Source organism: Eptesicus fuscus, chromosome 13 (assembly GCF_027574615.1).
Source record: "Eptesicus fuscus isolate TK198812 chromosome 13, DD_ASM_mEF_20220401, whole genome shotgun sequence".
NCBI lineage: Eukaryota > Metazoa > Chordata > Mammalia > Chiroptera > Vespertilionidae > Eptesicus > Eptesicus fuscus.
Window position 1 is genome coordinate 52929491 of NC_072485.1, and position 19786 is coordinate 52949276.

Below are 19786 nucleotides of genomic sequence, written 5' to 3' on the forward strand. Positions count from 1 at the left end.
AGAGCATATATTGCTCTATATACCCCTATAAAATACATTTAACTGAAAAGATAATTCCAGTAATAATGTCAGATTCCTAAAAACTGCACATTAATTTGGGTCTGTCTGATCTAAAGCACCAGGGACTACTCTATAGGATCACTGTGTTAGATTAATGTACTCTTACGAGACAGGAAAAACATTTGGGAGAGCGATTTATTTAAAAACATATACATTTAAACTTTGCTATTTTTTCTTCTTTTCCACTTCTGAATCAATGAAATAAAATTCTTATAGGAGCCATGTGCTAATTTTTTTCCAATGATTTACCTGTGCTATAAATAGAGTGACCATATAATTTAGCATCCAAACCAGGACAACTTTTGCAAGTGGAAGGGGGATTATTAATACTTGTTTTGGAAAACAGGCATTAACCAGGGCTATTCTGGGAAAACAGATGTGTAACCCTAGTTTTAAAGTCAGAGAAAATCATTGGATCCATGGGCTAGAAGGTCCTCGAAGTTTTCCTAAAGCAGAGGCCTGTTTTTCTGGATGAAAAGAGTTAGGCGCAGAGAGAAGTGACGAACTCATGGTTAAGCTACACTGGGAGTCTATGTGCTGCCTGCCTATGTGAATCAGCTTCCCCGAGAAATTGATCACATGCAAATGTCCTGGAAGGATGTTATCATTTCAGTTATGCCCAGTTGCTATGAGGCCTTTCTTTGTCCTCTACATATCCCCCTCGGCATTCTCAAAGACCCTGATTTCCAAAAGGCTTCTTTCTTCCCTTCCTTTTTTAGGCACCCTTCTGACAAATAAACCAATCAATGTGATTGCTCGCTGAGCTTGGCACATTCCACACCTCCAGTTCGTCAGCTCCCTTTGCAGGGCTCACCTGTTCTTGCTGTTGGCGAGCAAGGTCCATTTGCTGCCGTTGTTTCTCAATTTGTGAGGCTGCCAGTTTTTTCTGCTCATCATGCGCTGCCAGGAGCTGCTCCCGTAAACTGATCAGCTGGGTAATCATGGTAGAGAGCTGCCGTTCTTTTTCTGCCAGGCTCTCAGGTGTACCTACAATGGAAACAAGAAGATATCTCACAAGTTTGAGAAAAGTATGAATGGACTGGGGGAAGGGGTGGGAGGAGGGCAGATTTAGAAAGGGACCGCCCTACCCCACTTAAAAGATCTGGGAGAATAACTGGAGGTCATTGTGAGTGCAGGAACACTACAGAGTAGCAATGGAATTGATGCTAGGGTTAGTCGCTGCCCCTGCCAAGAACAACTATTGTTCCCAATATAATTCTCCCTCACTCTTCCTTCTCCTTTACACTCTTAAAAACAAAACAAAACAAAACAAAACTACCTACCCTATTCTTTCCCTTTCACCACACGCCTCTCCTTTCCTCCCCTAAATCGATCAGATCAAGTTAGGAAACAGATGATATTTAGTACCAAAGGTTAGAAACTATGGGTTGTATTAATATTCTGTAATCACCTCTACCCTCCATGACTAACTTAGGCTCTAAGACATAGGTCGATGCTTAGTAAATGTTATTTAAAGAATTTTCTGGTCATTGCCCTCACGAAATTTTTCTATTGTGCAAAGATCTGTCTCTGAAGCTCAGAAGTCTTGGCCATGAAACAAACAAACAAACAAAAATGGTCTTGCCTTAGGTAAGAAAGGATTGAACCTGATTTATTTTTTTTTTTTTCCTGTGAGGGGATCAAGCTAAAGTTCCCAAGTTCATCCTTAAAGGCAACAGTATTGCTTGGGGGCTCTCTCGCCCCTTTATCATTCGTCATTCTTCAAAGGAAAAAAAAACACATTCGAGGTTGAGAAGGTTATGCATAAGGATGTGCTGTTTAATGAATATGATGTCAGTGAACACTTATGGTATGCACTAATGGTGCTGAACAGTCTTTTTATGGGCAAATTGCACAGCTCTCCAAAGTAAAGAGTACGGAATCCTTTTGTGAATCAAAATTAGAGCATTTTACTGCAGCATCAGATAAGAATTTCAACCCTCTGTATTTGAGCCACACAGTTTCATTATGAAGAAATGATCTATGATTTGAAAGCTTTTCAGAAAGATGCCACCAGCTGTCAAAGGGGACAAAGATTGCCGATTTTTGTGCGTGTGGAAGAAGAGACTTCCAATCTCCTTATGAAACCCCTTTCATTCCTGCTAAGAGAGCACCAGGATAATCTGAAAAACTGAACCTATTTTAATTAGGAGCGGCCATACTTCCTGAGCAGCCCCTTGGAGAAAGGGAGCCTCAGAAGATGCTGGCTAGCACTTGTTAGTACAGGACGGCAAAAGTAGGTTTATAGTTGTTCCTAATGGAAAAAAGGACATGCAGCTTATGATTAGTGAGTAGCTTCATTAACGGTTTCTTGGACTCACAACTGTAAAGCTACTTTTGCCCACCCCTGTATATGATTCCCACAGGGTAAGAATGATGTCGGCAGAAAAGCTAAGACATTTTTTTAAAATATATTTTATTGATTTTTTTACAGAGAGGAAGGGAGAAGGACAGAGTTAGAAACATCAATGAGAGAGAAACATCGATCAGCTGCCTCCTGCACACCCTCCACTGGGGATGTGCCCACAACCAAGGTACATGCCCTTGACCGGAATCGAACCTGGGACCCTTCAGTCCGCAGGCCGATGCTCTATCCACTGAGCCAAACCGGTTTTGGCAAAAGCTAAGACATTTAAGACTACCTTGAGATTCTCAATGCCAATCCAAATCCTAAACAAACTGTCAATATCTTTATCCGTTAAAGATTCACTGAGTGGAAAGATGACCTAAATTTAAAATTAGAAGAAAAATAAGATAGTTGAGATGGTGATAGAAAATACATTCCACTGATAAAGGAACAAATAATGTATCAAGAATAGTGACCAGCTGTCTTTCTAGCTATTCAATTTGATTTTTTGAAAATCAGCTTTTATTTCAGCAATAGGAATTTCAGCATGGTAAAAGAGAGAACTTCTTGATCCAGGAAAACACACACACACACACACACACACACACACACACACACACACACATATTATGTGTGTGTGTGTGGGGGGGGGGCTAATATGCTAAGTGTCCGACCATCCGACTGGTCACTATGATGTGCACTGACCACTAGGGGGCAAACTCTCAACACAGGAGCTGCCATGACGTACACTGGCGATTTACAGAGAAACGACACTGTGGAACTGGCGCCCACAAAGCAACAGTCAGCTTCCCCCAAGTGGGACACAGGCCCCACCACCACCCCCGAGTGACAGCCCACCAAATCGCAGCTGATGCTGCTGAGACCCCATGGCACAAAATGAGGCCCATAGCCTAGCCCAGAAACGGTCGCTGTGGGCACCAGGTAATGACGTCACATAGTAACGCCTGGCTTCCTCTCCCTAGCAACTAGCCCCCTTAAAGTTTCTGCAGCCCAGGAACACAACTTGCTTTATTGCCAGGTGGAAACATTTTACACTTTAACCAAAGTCTGTGAAGCGTTTTCCCATGCCTCATCTCATTTGATCCTCACAGAAGTCCTGGAGAAGGTAGATAGGAGATGCGGTGGAATTCTATTTTCTTTTCATTAGCCAGAAAATGGAGATTTAGAAAGCTTAGAAACTTGACCCAACTGAAAAGAAGAAATGGTGGTTCTTGAAAATGACTTCAGGTTTTCTCACTGCACAGAATATAGTCAAACACTGCTGCAGTGAAATATTTTACCCTTTGTTCTCCCTGCATGATCTACAATAATAATCTGCTTCGTGTTGATATTTACTGCTGTGCTCCTGACAATTACCTGAAAGAGAAGTTGGGGTGCTTCACTGGGCTGGAAAAAGTTGAGCTAAATCAGAAAGTGGGTCTAATTAAGCAAGTTTATTCTATATATATATATAAAAGGCTAAGTTGACTGTGCATGCATGATACATATAAAGCTCTCACTAGTGCCAATCACCTGCGTGTGTTTTGATCCCTCATTGTGGATCATGAATTTGGTTGACACTTCTATTATAGAGAAAGGGCGAATCACGACATGAAAATATTTCTTCTAATTAATTTCCTTTCAATGTGCATGAATCCGTGCACTAGGCCACTAGTTAAAATATAAAAGTAGGTTCCCACAGGTCATCAAAAAATATCTTCACAAGTACCACAAGTTCAACTAACATGTATATGAATATATATAGAGAGAGAGAGACATTGAGATTAGAATATATAAAACAAGTATAAAATTAATTTATTTACTCATTTCATTCATTTTTAACTTTTTTTAAAAAAATTCCTGAATGGCATATATACGTTAGGTGCTATATCAAGAACTAAGGATACTGAAACCATAGTAAGAAAAAGCGGAGTTATCTTCTCCCTTCTTGTATGCAATTTATAGTCCAAGTGAGGAGACAACTTAATAAAGTAATCATACAAATAAACGTAAACTAAAACGAAATAAGATGTACAAAGAAGACAGATACTTGGGGGTAGGTTTAACCAAGTTTGAGAAGCTCAAGTACAGGGAAGGTATGGCTGAAAAAAGTAAGAAATTAGCAGGAAGATGAAAAGAGTTAACTAGGCAAAGATGTGGAGGGTCGTCAAGGAGCTTTTCAGAAGGAGAAAATAAGTAGACAAAGGCCCTCTGGGTGGGAGAGGCGGACTTTCAGTGTGTTCCAGAAGGTAATAAAACTTGCAAGAAAAATAAGTATAGTACCAGATGAGGCTAGAGAGGTAGAAGGTCACACCTTTCAGCTCCTTGTAGACAATGCTAATCAACTTCATATTTATGCTAAGAATATACCCAAATCAGTAAAGTAGTAAGCAAGGTTGATGTGGTCATTCTGGCTACCATGTGGAGATTAGTTTTGAAACCTAGGAAAATAGATAAATGGGATACATGCACATTTTATTACACGTGTGTTTTTTTTGCAACATTCTGATCTACGTGTAATTTTCCTGTTATACATAACTATATGAGGTAAGTTCCGAGAAAACTTACTGGATACTGGGAAAACTACTGAACCATAATTCTTTGTTAATAAAGATGAACATTCATATGAAACTTGGGTCCAAGACCAATAAAGGGACTGGAAAATTTTCTCTTTTCCCAGGTTAAACCATCAATATCTTTTCAACAGTCATCAATTGATATATTCCTCTTTCTCCTCTGCATAGGAGAAAGAGAAGCTGAGGATATTCTTAAATGACTTCTTAGCCTCTTCTGTTCAAGGGGAAGCCAGCAGGTCTATAAATGCACTGGTACTTCCAACGCTAACAGACATGTAGAAGTAGATCTGAATTTGTAGAATCACACCATTTTATCATATCTTTTTTACAAAAAGATTCAAATTGTTTAATTATAAAAGTTCAGTGATGTCTAAATTAGTTTTTCATTGAACTTAATAAATACATGTATAAGAAGAAATCAAGTCAGATGTCAGTATTTTTAAATTGAGGATTTAGGCTCCTCCTTAAATTTGAGGTGCACATATATTGTGAATAGATATGAATGGCAAAACAAATTCGGTTGGAATGAAATGTACTAGTAATAGTATAACAAATCTAAAATTATTCCTGAATGGGAAATTATATATATGTAACATATAGGGTGTCCCCCTAAAAATGTATACTCACACTTTGAATAATTATAAAAACAGTGTTTATTAAAATACATCTCATTTTCAAAATTTAGCTATCAGCTGTAGATAAAGTGTGTATATACATTTTATGGGACACCCTGTAATATGGCCATTAGTCCCTTGGGGATCAAATTAAGGAGGAGAAATCAATTTACACCATGCAACAGCTTATACTCTTTAAATGTGTAGGCTAATGTGTGTGTGGGGGGGGGGGGGGGGTCATTTTTTTTGTTCTGTATCCATTGTGTTTGTTCACATACAGTGGTCCAAACCCTGTGGTGCTGGGTTTTCTGTTTTAATTAACAGTAAATGTTTATGCTTGCTGTAATAAAAATAATATCAAGGCTGAATCACACTGACCAACCAACCTGCAAAAACAAGTTATTTTATCTAAAAAAAAATCTCAGTGTGATTGAACATGAAACTTGGCTGTGGCAAAGGAACTATAACTACTACAGTTGTTCAAGTAGTAGACTATTTATGGGATATAGCTGGGCAACCTAAACGCTGTCAGGCTATGTTAAGGAAGACAAAAGACTATGCTCTTCTAAGGTAGCTTAACTTTAGGCAGAATATCTTGCTTTGAGGTTTGATAAAATCAATGGGTAAAAAGTGGATCAGCTTCAGGCTCTGCCCAGGCCAGCAGAGGTCATCAGTAGCTGCCTAACATCATCTGATTCACATCCTTCGGGCTATCTTAAAACAATTCTCTAAAGTGCATTGCCAGAAATGTGTCTCTCCCACACAAAAACAGTTAGTTTCATAAACCGCAAAAAAGGAAACCAGCAAAAAAAAAAAAAGCTTCTGTACACAGCTCTCTACAAGTCAGCATGCCTGCTTTTATCCAATATCACACACGGTGCGCGCCTGACACTTTCCGCTATAAACTGTATCTATTCTCCAACTCCAAAGACAGTGCAGCGGGGTTTTTGTTTTTTTCCATGGGGTCGTCTTTATCCCCAAACCACATCTGTCTTGAGTTTCTCTCAGATTAGTCAGGTGGATCAGTGCTCCCCAGGGCCTGCTCCAGCTGAAGTATTTTAATTTGACTAAACACCTGATTTATTTTATCTCTCCGATGAGAAAGGCAGTTTGTCTTAATAGAGCCTGTCAGCCCACAGCCCCATTCACAGCAATTTACAGGCAGCCAGGGACGCTGGAAGAGAAGAGTGCCGTGATTCTGTATTTTATCCTCCTCCAGAAAGCACCTAAAAGCAGCTATTCACTGCTACTGCATGTGGCATTTTAGAACTGAATTAGCTTTTTATTCAAGTAACTACACTTGTTGTGAATAGCTTATCTGTAAAATTGCTACATTCACTACTGATTTTATTAACCTTTGGCTCTATCACAAAATGGTCTTCAGTTAGGAAAGACCTTTAAAATTGACACATTTTTTTTTCTTAGGGGCCTTTATTCCAGTGACTTCAGATTTACTGAGTTTGATCCATTGAATTCTTTACCAGTTGTACTTAAAATTTTGAGTCTCAATAGGAAGTCAATAGTGTGTAAATAAGGAAACACTTTTCAAAATGTAAATATGCTGGCAATTTCCCCCTCATCAAAAGTTTTCAAATACCATCTTTCACTATAACAGTTTTGAAATCAGCCCTCTAGCCCTTTTGGGTCATAATCTGAAGAACTCGAAACAATTAACTAAAATAGACTATTCTTTTTTTAACTTTATAAACTATAACTACCTGTCTCTGTAGGCCCAAAGCCAACAAAGTCCATTCAAAATTGACGAGAAGTTAAGTAAAATAATAAGATAATTAGTGAAAATCCCTTCTTGACATAGAACAAAAAAATTAAAAATCAAGTTTAAAATTTATCACAAATATTAGCTCCACAATCTGCTAGTTAATTTTGACCATGTGAAATATATGTAATTATAAGCAGTGGTGCTAGAAAGAAGACTGGACCTTGGGAAATCATTAGACTCCATATCTGGCCCTGGCCAGGTGGATCAGTTGGTTGGAGTGTTGTCCTATTGCGCCAAGGTTGTGGGTTCAATTCCCGGCCAGGGTGCATACAAGAATCAACCAATGAATATGTGGATAAATCCAACAACAAATCAATGTTTCTTTCTCTCCCTCCTTTCTCTTTCTAAAATTAAACAATTTTTAAATTTTAAAAAATATTATATAAAAGAAGAGATTCCATACTGAACAAGGCAGTCACCTTGCAGAGCACTCTACTAAACAGAGATTCGTCTTACTATTTTATAATATCCCATCCCTAGACTTTCACGGTATAAACATTTTAAACAGGTCATTCTTTTCATAGCTGTCCCCTGAAAGTGGATCACTGGTATGTGCTGATAACTAATTTTTTTCTAATGAGAAAACCCAAAAATAAGGACAGGGGTGGAAAGGGAGACAGAGAGAGCTGGAGTAAGAGGCTGGGAGAGGAGGGGAGGAAGGAGCAGAAGAGAAGGCATGCACAGGGACAGCTAAATTAAATTTTGTAAATGTCTCTGCATACTTTTCACATTTCCATTTTTTTTTTTATAAAATGAAGGACAATGGTGTTAAAACACAATGTTTACCAAGACAAATAAAATTAATATCAACAAATGCATTATCTAGAAGTGTGTGTTAGGGAATTGAAAGTAAGAATTCTACCTAACCATTCTCTGATATAGGATCATAACAATTAACTGAATAGGACTTAACAATTAAATTACAAGGAGCCTGGTTAGACTAAAAGTGTGTGTGTTTGGAACAACGGGGAGGGGCAGTCGTGGCATTGGAGTGGAGTCCTGATGAAGATATGCTTTTCGACATCAATCCTAGAAAGATTAAAGCACTTAACTGTAATTCCACAGCAGCATTAATCAAGGAACTCCGCCAACTATCCAGAAAGATTTTAAATTAAGTTGAAAAGAAAAGCTCTTAAGAGTCAATTCCCTGGTCAGTTCTAATTTTTTTTTAATGGACATTGTTTGAGAAGAAAGCCAAAATACAATGCTAGTCATAAAAGGAAGCTGCATTTGATCTTGTCTGCCCCCGGGTAACCTGGTTAAACTGCTGCGTCTCATACTGCAGCCTCCTCGCACATCAGATGGGCTGTGATGTCTCCACTTCACAAGCTCGGTCCATCATTTAGCAGTGGCCTTTTTTGCTATAGCCTTCTTTTAAATGTCACAAAATAGGGCAGCAGAAAGTCAACAAAAAAATAAATAGGGTAAGCTGAAGAAACTAACAATCTATCAGGAGGTCCCCTGATAAAAGTTACTTTGTGGTGCCTGCCTGAGAAAGGAACCCCTGTCCCAGTGTACCAGCAGCTAATTTGAGTTCTGAAGCCAACAGCAGTTTTAAAAGCTCTCTACTCTAAAGGGCCCCAGTGCATCATAAAGATAAAGGATTTCAGTACAAAACCACCACAAAGACCTCTATTATCTTATCAGTCTTTGGTTACAACAGCTGAACCAATATGACTAAATTCTGAATGACTTTTTTCAAAACAGCGCAATACTGGAATTCCTTTGTTTTCTCATCAGTCAGCTATTGTCATTGCTCCCATATGCTACTGTCCATTTCTTAGTAAATAAAAAGTTTAATAAAAGCAGCAATTGTGCTCTTAGGATTCACTTAGGGACCACGCTACACAGGAAGTGTAGCTCATGAATTGTTGTGGTTTTGGGTTGTGTGGTTTTTTTTTTAACTGAAAGTATGAGAACTTCCTTCTTCAAATATAAACAACTCTCATTTAAAATGTCATGAAAATCTTCTGTGTATAAACAAGGATACCTAGCAACTCCTTAAATTAACATCCAACTCTCCTGTCTATTCCAGGCACACCCACCTCTCCTTGAGCTTCCCCCCTTCTTCCTTGCTGCAAAAGGAAGTCAATTCCTGGATCAACTGAGGTCTATTCATATTGCAGATCCCAAAAGAGCAAGAACAATCCACGGGATTCTGCCATCCAGGCGCCTAACCTCACAGCTGGGGCTGTAGCCCATTGTGCTTTATTAGCCCATCGTTTTAGGATCCGGAAATGAAGGTATCCTGAAACATCTCCTCTTCAGTATAAGACAGGCTGCCTTTATATTACTGTTCTCTATGGATGTTCATTAGTCAATGCTATATCTCCATAATTTACACATAAAATGGTAATTTCTGGCCTTTTGGAAACAAGGAATTCTTTGGTCCTTGGGGAAGCACACAAAAATTATTTGTTTCAATATTGCCACCCTGTATTACAGAACTGGCTCTTTTTCCAGAAGCTCCATCAGAATTAGGAGATACGAAAGGAAGAATTAAGAAAAATAGACCTTATTTAAGAAGGCATTGTCCTAAAAGATTTTGTGTTACCTTATTTAATCTTCCTCCTAAAGGTTGCATTGTTATTTTCATTTTGGAGATAAAATCTAAGCTATCGAGAAGTAAAGAAACATGACCAAGTCAGAGCATTTGATTGGATTTGGATTCAGGTTTTCTAATTCTTAATCTAAGGGCATCTGGAGTCTGAGGAAGAGGTGTCTTCCCTCACTTCAAACGTGCAATACATAGCATGGAGTTTCTAAAAGTTAGGCGCTATGCTCTCGGGAACCTAGAATTTTAATGTCACATAAGGCTTAGAAATTTATAACTTCCCTCATAAGTCTTTGTTAACAAAATAAGAAGTTTAAAAGCTTGTCTTAGGCAATCAATCAGACAACCAAAGAGGTAAGTAAACTGAACTTTGACATCTTAGGGATGTAAAACCCAATCTTGACATAAAGTGATATGCCTGGAGTTACTCAGGAAATTAGCACCCAGCCTGGCAGTCAAGGTCCTTTCTTATGACCATCCGCCAAGCCCTCTCTCTCCAAGGAGCATGTGGCCTCCTGGTTCTGAGACCAAATACGAAGATCATGCAGACCACGGCATTCCCAAATATTCCAGATCCAGTATTTACTATACCGATGAAAGGCTGAGAAATATTTGCACACATTAAGTGTGCTGCTGCTGTGGGATGCAGTGTGTCTGTCAGACACTTGCCAAGAGGAAGTTACCAGGAGAAACCTAGGAAGTGTGCCTACCCAGCAAGGTCTGAGGAACACAACTGAGGCTTAGGACAGTGGTCTGTACAAACTATATACTTTGCCCACTTCTAGGGTGTATTTACAACTTGCCTAGTGTAAATATGGGAATCCCTGACCTAACCCAATGTGCTTCATTGTACAATAATTATAATTGCTGAAGCTTATATAGCAATTACTTTGTGCTAGGAAGAACTTTATATAAATACAAGGTTGGGTGAAAGAAGGTATACAGTTGTTTGTATGAAAAATAATACAATTATTAATGAATGATAATTTAAGAATAAACTGTTTCATGTACTCAACAATTGTAAGCCTACATTTGTCCAGTATGTGTGTGTGTGTGTGTGTGTGTGTGTGTGTGTGTGTGTGTACACACACACTAATTTATCCCTCACAACAATCCTGTGCAATAGGTCATATTGTTACCCCCATTTTTAAAGATGAAGAAGCTGAAGCATAAAAAGGTCAAGCAATTTGCCCAAGTCCTAAACTATTAAGTCATATTTTTTAGATTCAAAACAAGCAGTTTGGCCACAGATTCTGTCCTCTGAACCACTCTGATAAATTGAGGGTGGGACTCCTAAATGATCCACATTCTCAAAACTAGTTTACCCAGCAGACTGTAACTGAAATCTCCTCATAATATATTCTTGTTTTTTTGTTTTGTTTTGTTTTTAAATACAATGTTTCCCAAAGTCCTTACTAAAATGAGAGCGTTCACCTAGGAAAGTGTCTATGATACCCTTTGCTCTTTAACAGAGCTCAGCCCACTAGCACAAAGCCCTGTTGCCCTTCCAGTCTAAGTCACAAATATCTACCATTGTTTATTTACTTATTTTGTTTTCTCTTTTCCATCACCATTTATCCTCTATGTAGTCATTTTTTCATCACTAATTTCATCTCTCACTTTCATGCTTATTCTCTTTCTCTCCCTCTGATCTTATTTCCTTCAAATTCTAAACTCCTGGTGCCAAGAACCCCCTACCTGGATTCCTATGTTTAACTCTACTGGATCTACTATACGGACCTAGACTCTCAAATATTGGAATTGTTTCTTTCCCCCATAGACTGATTTGGCTGGTCTTTTGGGTCTTACTGCCCTTTTCATCTCCTCTATGAATCCCCCATTCCAGGTCTGGCAGCATGAAATGAATCCCTGCCCCTGACTACGTGATCAGCAATCTAGATAGCCCGTAGATCAGCAATCTACAGGCCACCTTTTTTCCTGAATTGTTTATCTGTATCAGGACATCCCAGTGGACCTGGCTGTTGCCAATGCTAAGACTTTGATGGGAAGGTGTGCTAAAAATTTTAAGCTAAAACAAAACTGAAAAACAACTAAGGGAGATTATTTATTTGTATTTTTACATAATCAGATAGTTCACAGTTCCCTGAATTACAGTACTGAGTATCAAACCAGATAACAGGCCAGTAATACAGATTGCACCCATCACAAACTCAGATTATGAGCCTATAGCGAGGAAATGGAAATTTCATATTTATTCTAACTATGCTTTTTCTTTTATTGTTCTTTCATAGCTGAATACACAGAATAAATAATATATTCTTTCCACTTTCAGTTTTTACTTTTACAATGATCTCTGGGTACAATAGGTGGTATTATCACCCTATCTAACAAAGAGGGAATATGCTAATTGACCCTCACAGTCACAAAGATGGTGACACCCACAGCCAAAAAGGAGGGAATATGCTAATTGACTGTCACGCCCTCAAAGATGGCACCCACAGACAATAAGGAGAGAATATGCTAATTGACTGCCATGCCCTCAAAGATGGTGGCGCCCACAGCCACAAGATGGTGGCACCCAGTCCCCTCAGCCCCCCAGCCGCCCAGTGCTGGCCTGAGGTGCAGGCAAGCCTCAGATGGTGCCTTCCCAGTCACCCAGGGCCGGCCCGAGGCTCAGGTAACCAGGGCCGGTCGAGGCTTGCACTGCCAGCAGTGGCAGCAGCAGCAGAGGTGTGATGGGGTGTCACCTTCCCCTGATTGCCAGGTCGTCTCCCGCCCCTGAGGGCTCCCGGACTGTGAGAGGGGGCAGGCCGGGCTAAGGGACCCCCTGCAGTGCATGAATTTTCATGCACTGTGCCTCTAAGCATATAATAAAAACATATTCTGTTCAGAAAGCTTTTTTGAAGGTTATCTAATATTTCTTACATAAAATTCACAAATTTCAGGGCACAAATATTAAGAAATACCAAAGGGAAAAAAAAAAACACAATTAAAACATGGGTTCAGAAATGATCAAGGATCTCCCATCACACTATGATTTTGAACTTGTTAAAATACAACATAAACAAAATATTATAAAAACATTTCTATGCTTTTTCTTTTAAAAGTGAAATTAAAAGTCAATCGTGTTTGTTAAGTCTATTAACAAAAATTAGTTTATTCACAAATAGGATGTCCCATTCTCATTCTGGGACATTCTCTTACAAATGCATAGAAAAAGCATGATTCAAGGTTTTAAAACAGGATTACTTCAAACAATAATTGTAGGTTACAAATGAAATTTTTTAAGAAGTTTATAAACTTTACAACTTTAAAATATTCATGGTTTTATAATTGTTAGATGAATAAATTAAGGATTTTTAATTAAATATTTTAACTTGAAGGCAAAAGCTGCATATGTGATTCAGAGGGAAGAGGGGGATAATATAGTAATATTTTAGACTCATAGGGAATAGAATGCCACCCACAATCAATGTGTTAGTACTGAGAAATAACCTCAGTGCTGCAGGACACTACATTTTGAAGAGGCAAATGTCTGAAAAGGCAACCAGAAGATGATTACAATAGTTGTACTTAAGGGTGATACGCAAAAAAAGACCTTTGCTTATAAAAGATTATAACAACAGTGGCCTTGGAAGAATTGCAAAGGCAGCAAGCTCTGCCAACAATAGATGTCAAGCACATCCTCTCTGCTGGACTCTCTTGACTCCCCACCCAGGTTTAAAGACTAGGTGTGAATTAGATAAGAATCTTAGTGCTACTCATAAATCTATAGAGAAGATTGGAGGAGAGAAAGAGCAAATGATGGGCCACCATGGGTACTTCTTACCTGACTGTTAACTTTTTAAAGGCAGGGTCTATGTCACATGTGTCTCTATGACAAAGCACAGACATGACTACAGTGCCTACCACTTACTTTGTGCTCAGTTAAGTTGAAGTGAACTAATAAACAAATCTAAATCAGTAGTTCCCAGAATAGTTGGAGATAGGCAACCACAGCAATTAACAAACCATATGGAATTGCTCTGGACTTTAGCAGTATTTGAGCCGTATCTGAGTTGCCTCCAGTTTTGTAATCATTATAACAAACTGAACTTACTGGCCATCTTCACAGCTGTGTAAGCAGTAGAATATCAAATCCAATAAAAAGATAGAGATAAATAATACAACTTGAACAATGAAAGAAATGTAGATTCCGATTCAATAAACATTTTTTTAACACATTTGATGGTCACTTTCTATGTGCCTGGGTTAGTATTTAGCATTTTTATCTCTTTCAACACACTTGGGAAAATGAGGTTGAAAAGGTTAAAAATACGTTTCAGATAACATAGCTTATAATCAATATAGCCATGATTCTAAGACAGATGATATGATTATCAAGCCCAGACTCTTTCCAGTAAACCACAAATGTTTGGGGATGGGGGGGTTGGGTAGGGATTACAACTACTTTATGACAATGACTTCATACATAGTCTTCATGAAGTCTTCTGTATTTTTTAAAAGTTAAATACCTTGTTGGCAGTTATGGTGGTATTAAAAGGCAAACTAATGTACATTTAGGACGATTATAATTCAATATTATTTAAGATCTTGTAAAACCTAGCCCAGCCAGAGTGGCTAAGTGGTTGAACATCAACCTGTGACCTGGAGGTCTTGGTTCAATTCCTGGTCAGGGTACATGCCTGGGTTTTGGACTCAATCCCCAGTGTGGGGATGCAGGAGGCAGCTGATCAATGATTCTCCCTCCCTCTCCCTTCCTCTCTGAAATCAACAAAATATATACTTATATATATACTAGAGGCCTGGTGCACAAAATTCGTGCATGGGCAGTGGGTCCCTCAGCCCAACCTGCACCGTTTCCAACCTGGGAGCCCTAAGGGGAGCCCTCTCCAATCCAGGAGCTGTGACAGCTTAGGCCCACTCCCCATGGTTCTCTGCTCTCTGCAGGGCCTGGCCGCTCTGCACCCACTGCCCAGAAGCCCTCGGCAGCTGGAGCGGGATGCTTGCCTCATCGCCACCGAAGCAAGCATTCTGCCAAGCCGCTCACACTGCCCACTCTCAGCAGCCACTCCCCCAGGACTGGGGACTCTGGCGGAGCTGAGGGGACTGGGCTCTGCCATCTTGTGGCTATGGGCGCCGCCATCTTTGGGAAGGAGTGACAGTTAATTTGCATATTACCCTTTTATTAGATAGGATTAAAAAGAATAAGTGAGGTCTAATGGCTAAGAGGATTTAAATCCACATAAACAGATTAGAAAATTCTCCAATTAGACAATGTTACACCTAGAAATTCATTCTTGAATTGTATGAAAATTTTTTCAAATAGCTCTATGAACCTTTACTATAATTTAGAAGGCAGAATCAACTAAAGGACCATATAAATTATATGGAATAAGCAATTATACAGGAAACATTTCAAAGAAATTTGTTATTGTATCAACCCTTTCTAACATTACCCTCTTCTAATAAAATTGAATTATATGACAAGACACTATAATCAGAGAACAGGTTCTAATGCTTAATTGCCCAAAGTAATAACTGCCAAAGGAGTTACAGTTGATTGGCCAACTCATTATGCCACTAAAGCTTTTTTAAGGAGGATGTTCTATACTTTAGATCCCAAAATCCATTCTTTGATTGAATTTCAAAAGTTTAAGAAAATGACCTTGATGTTTCCCTATAGACTAATCTAGAGCAGTTCTCTCAACATTTTTAAATTTATGCCTTCTACCTAACTTTGTCACTTTATATTTTGTACACCTCCACTAGCCAAAATTTCATTTGATTCACTTTCTAGATTTTGTTTAAGAAAATAGTAAGTGTATTGAATAAGCTTTTATAAGCTACAAGTAACACCATTTGAGATTTCTGCTCTACCACCTATCAAACACAATTTTAATTAAGTTAAAGGGGTATTCCCAGCTTGTTTCTATTACACCTACTAATGTAAAACAAAGTTGAAAAATTTTAAACTACTCATTGACTTTATAAAAATAATATATTCCTACCATCTTATTGACACATCCATAGCATATCCCTTAATCTCTTTCAAAAATGTTGATAGGGTTCCTTTCTATCTAAATACTGAATGTGCTATAATTCTAGCAGTGCTCAACTATCATGCACCAATGACATTTTTTTTATATCGCATGACAAAGACAATTTACCTGATCACCTTTCTGGCAACAATAACAGATAAAAACTCCTGATTTACTTGATATGTTGTCTTTTAATTTGTTTACTATTAGCTATTCCCCCAGCACCTACATAGTAGATCCTCAACAAATACTTGTTGAAAGAATTATATTATGCAAATTCATTCATATAATTCATCATACAAATTAGAATTAAGAAATTCACTTCTTAAGTGAAAGGAGGCACTGCTAATTAGCATATCAAGAACATATGTGTAAACTAGGACAATCTCAGGTGAACCAGAACATGTAAGTACCCTAGTCATAACTCATTCTCATTTAATGTCAGTTTCTGGCCAATAAAATTATATAAAAAGAACCCTATAATTGATAAATTTCATAAAAATTCTATGAAATAAATTTTAAATTATTAGTAAGCCTGAAATATTGGTGACACAATTCTACAGAATAATTAGGCTTAATTTATCACTACTGAAAACATGTAGAAACTTATAATATATAAATAAAAACTGAAATAAATATATATTACATATATTATACATACATATTTTTATATAGACCTATTATTTAGAGAAAACCTAATAGACCTATTATTTAGACCAAACCTAATAATGTAATCTTGATTTTATGAATCTTGTGCAAATGCTCCTATCTTCCAAGTATTCCAAAGAGAAAATGTTAACTTAACATTTGTAAAATGGTCAATCCATTTTCCATGAACTGTAATTCTCAATTAATGGGATATTAAGGCCATGCTAATTTTTCCCATTTTAGAAAAGACAAACTTATAATTTTACTCAGTAATTAACTAAATAACACAAAAATGCTTATGTAAAAACAATTAGAACATTAAAATATCTAAATCTTACATTATATCATTATGAATTTTAATCTTGATATTAAGTACATATTTGTCTTTCATATGATGAAAATATAAGCACATAAATCAATGAAAAGCTTATATATGCTTCTGAAGATTCTAAGGCCTTGGGTTATATACATAATGAAGCAATAATGAAAATTATTGTTAAGGAATATTAATGGAAAGTCCTGTCTAGCACAAGAGCAGTAAAATAAAAACTTTCTCACTTTATTTTAAGTAGAAAATCCAGCCAAATATTTGGAAATCTAGACAAGACTTACATTCAAAAAAAGCTATAGAGTCAATGGCCTTAGAATACACTCCATGGGAAATGTATTTCCCCCAGTTCTACAAAAACAGTATTAGAAAATCTACATACCTAAAATTATTTCAGAGAGTTTAGAGTCAAGTATCTAGGAAATTACCAGCAACATTGTTTACCCAATTTCATACTAAATATGGAAAAATAAATAATTCCAAAATTCTATTAACATAAGCATAAAATGAAACCACAGATACCTCCAAAACTAAGCTACATTTTAGTCTTAAATTATATTTTCAAGCTTATTCATAGGTAGTTCTAACCAAATATTACCAAGTGTAGCTTTAAATATAAGGGAATTAATAGGTTCTAATATAAAATATAATTCCTACCCTAATCCAGTAAATACATGTATTAATAACGTATAGTTAATTACTAAAGACTATCTACAATTAAAAAATTGAAGAATATAAACTCAGTGAAAATAAAAAGGCACTGTGAAAGCAAGTAAATACTAAACTACAAGAAAACCTATTAAATGTGATTTGGGAAAAGGGGCTCTGCCATTCCTGGAGCTTTCCAGGCACTGCTTTATAGAGATACCTGAGTTATGTTGTAACAGTATTAGTTCATAGTAGTAAAAACTACATCAAAGGAAATAGAAATAGGTTTTGTGTGTGTGTGTGTGTGTGTGTGTGTGTGTGTGTGTGTGTTTTAAGGGAAAGAAAAGTCTAAAATACTAAAGTGAGAATCAATTAAGAATTTTCAGGACTGCACAGATCCAAAATCATTAAGTCACTATAATCCAATATAATTAAATAGATAATTGGTGTGAATTTAGAAACAAATTCAGTTAAACTATAAATGTTAATATTTGTATAAAAATTAGTTTTCCAACATCTTTCTATAAGCAAAGCATAAATTAGCCAATTCAGAGCAGAAGAAAAAGAAGGAGCAAATGCCACTCAAGCGTGTATCAGTCTTCTTTGGGGCAAGGAGATGAGGGAAACAACTCTCCCACGAAGATTCACAAGTTAGAATTTTGGCCAATGTATTCTAGGTAATAAAATAGACTTTGGATTCAGGCAAAACGCTTCCAAGTTTTAATTATCATTGCAACAAAACAAAGACAAGTGAGTTCCTGTATTATCAGACATGTTCTATTCAAAGGTAAACACTTAAATCCAGTCATGAGCTAAATATAAACATCTGAAGTAGCTGCTGTTTGGAATTATCTGTGCAACTTAGAGCGCTGGCAATCAAGAGTTGCCTCCATACACTCCTTTGTTCCTTCCATTTGTCCACATGGACTGAATCATGAAGAGCAGCTTAGCCCTCATGGAAAGAGCCAAGAAGAATTTTATCTGGCAACTCAAGAAATACAAGGCAGAGATCATCAGCAAGGGTGAGATGATATTGTTATTACTATCATTCATTTCATTATCATTACAAAATAAAAACCACAGTAGAAATTCTACCAGGTTAGTAACTTTACCAAGATAAAGATATAAAGCAAGTTATTATCCAGTAATAGGCTACTCATTTTAGCTTTCTTTATGAGTTAGTAAAGTGATAAAAATCTATCATAAAAACGGCCTCAGTGAGCTATGCCAAAATTTGTTTATAAAGTTATTAAATATTCAGTTTGTATAAGTTGAGTAGACATCAGTGATAAGATTGTCCAGCTAATCTGCACATGAAAATAAGTCAGATATAAAAATCAAAACAACCCAAAAAGTACTAGAAAGTATTTTCATATACATTAGGTTTTTTGAGCCTTAAAATCATCTGTTAAGTAAGGCAGATGTTATTTAACACCATCACCAGTTCACAAAAGAAGTAAAAAACAGAGAGGACACAAGACTAACCTAAAATACACAGCCAGAATTTAAACATTTAAACACTAACTTCAATCCTATTTCCTTTCCACTTAAAAACAGCCTATTCCTGTAGACTGATATTGTGAGAATAAATTTTCTTATCTTGAAGTTTCACACTTCTTATTAACATCAAACTAGCAATGTGCTTATTTGTTCCAGCCTGAAGTCCCAGATTGACCCCAAAGACAAAACTAGAAGGAGAGGGTATGTATGGGTGTATGGGTGTGTGTGTGTGTGTGTGTGTGTGTGTGTGTGTGTGTGTGTGTGTCAGATATATATGTCCATCCCCAAATGTATTTCCCAATTGAAACATTAAAGAAAACAAACAGTTGTTACAAAGCTCAGTGCATATCTGAGCTTTCTAGGGGGGAGAAAGGGAGCATTATTTAAAAACTTGCATTTTTTCCAATCAACCCAGCTTATTTGTTCTCCATTATTTTCCATTACTAGCTCTACCACAATTAATCACATCTAAAAGTGATTTTTTAAAAAATTTTCTTATCTATTACAAATAACTTGAAATGTCTTTTTGTGAGTATGCTTATTTAAACATGCATAAACTCAGGAAATCAATATTGCAAAGAATAAAAAAAATCAACTGATTCCAAATTAGGAAGCTGAAAGTGCTATGCATGAGGCCATATAGTTAATTACTTATTGGCAGAGTTTGGACTAGAACCTAGAAGTCTGGATTCTCTGTTAAAAAAAACTCTTTCTGCTGTAACATGCCAC

At 37.1% G+C, this 19786-nt stretch overlaps 1 protein-coding gene across 2 annotated transcripts in view; it reads right to left on the minus strand.

The window, feature by feature from the left end:
* Nucleotides 1-19786, minus strand: part of SOX6 (SRY-box transcription factor 6) — a 557752-nt gene that overhangs the window by 185164 nt on the left and 352802 nt on the right. For both annotated transcript variants that reach the window (XM_054724743.1, XM_028159941.2), the window contains one exon: nucleotides 875-1047. In XM_054724743.1, coding sequence (XP_054580718.1) covers nucleotides 875-1047 — 173 coding nt within the window. The remainder of the gene's footprint in view (nucleotides 1-874; nucleotides 1048-19786) is intronic.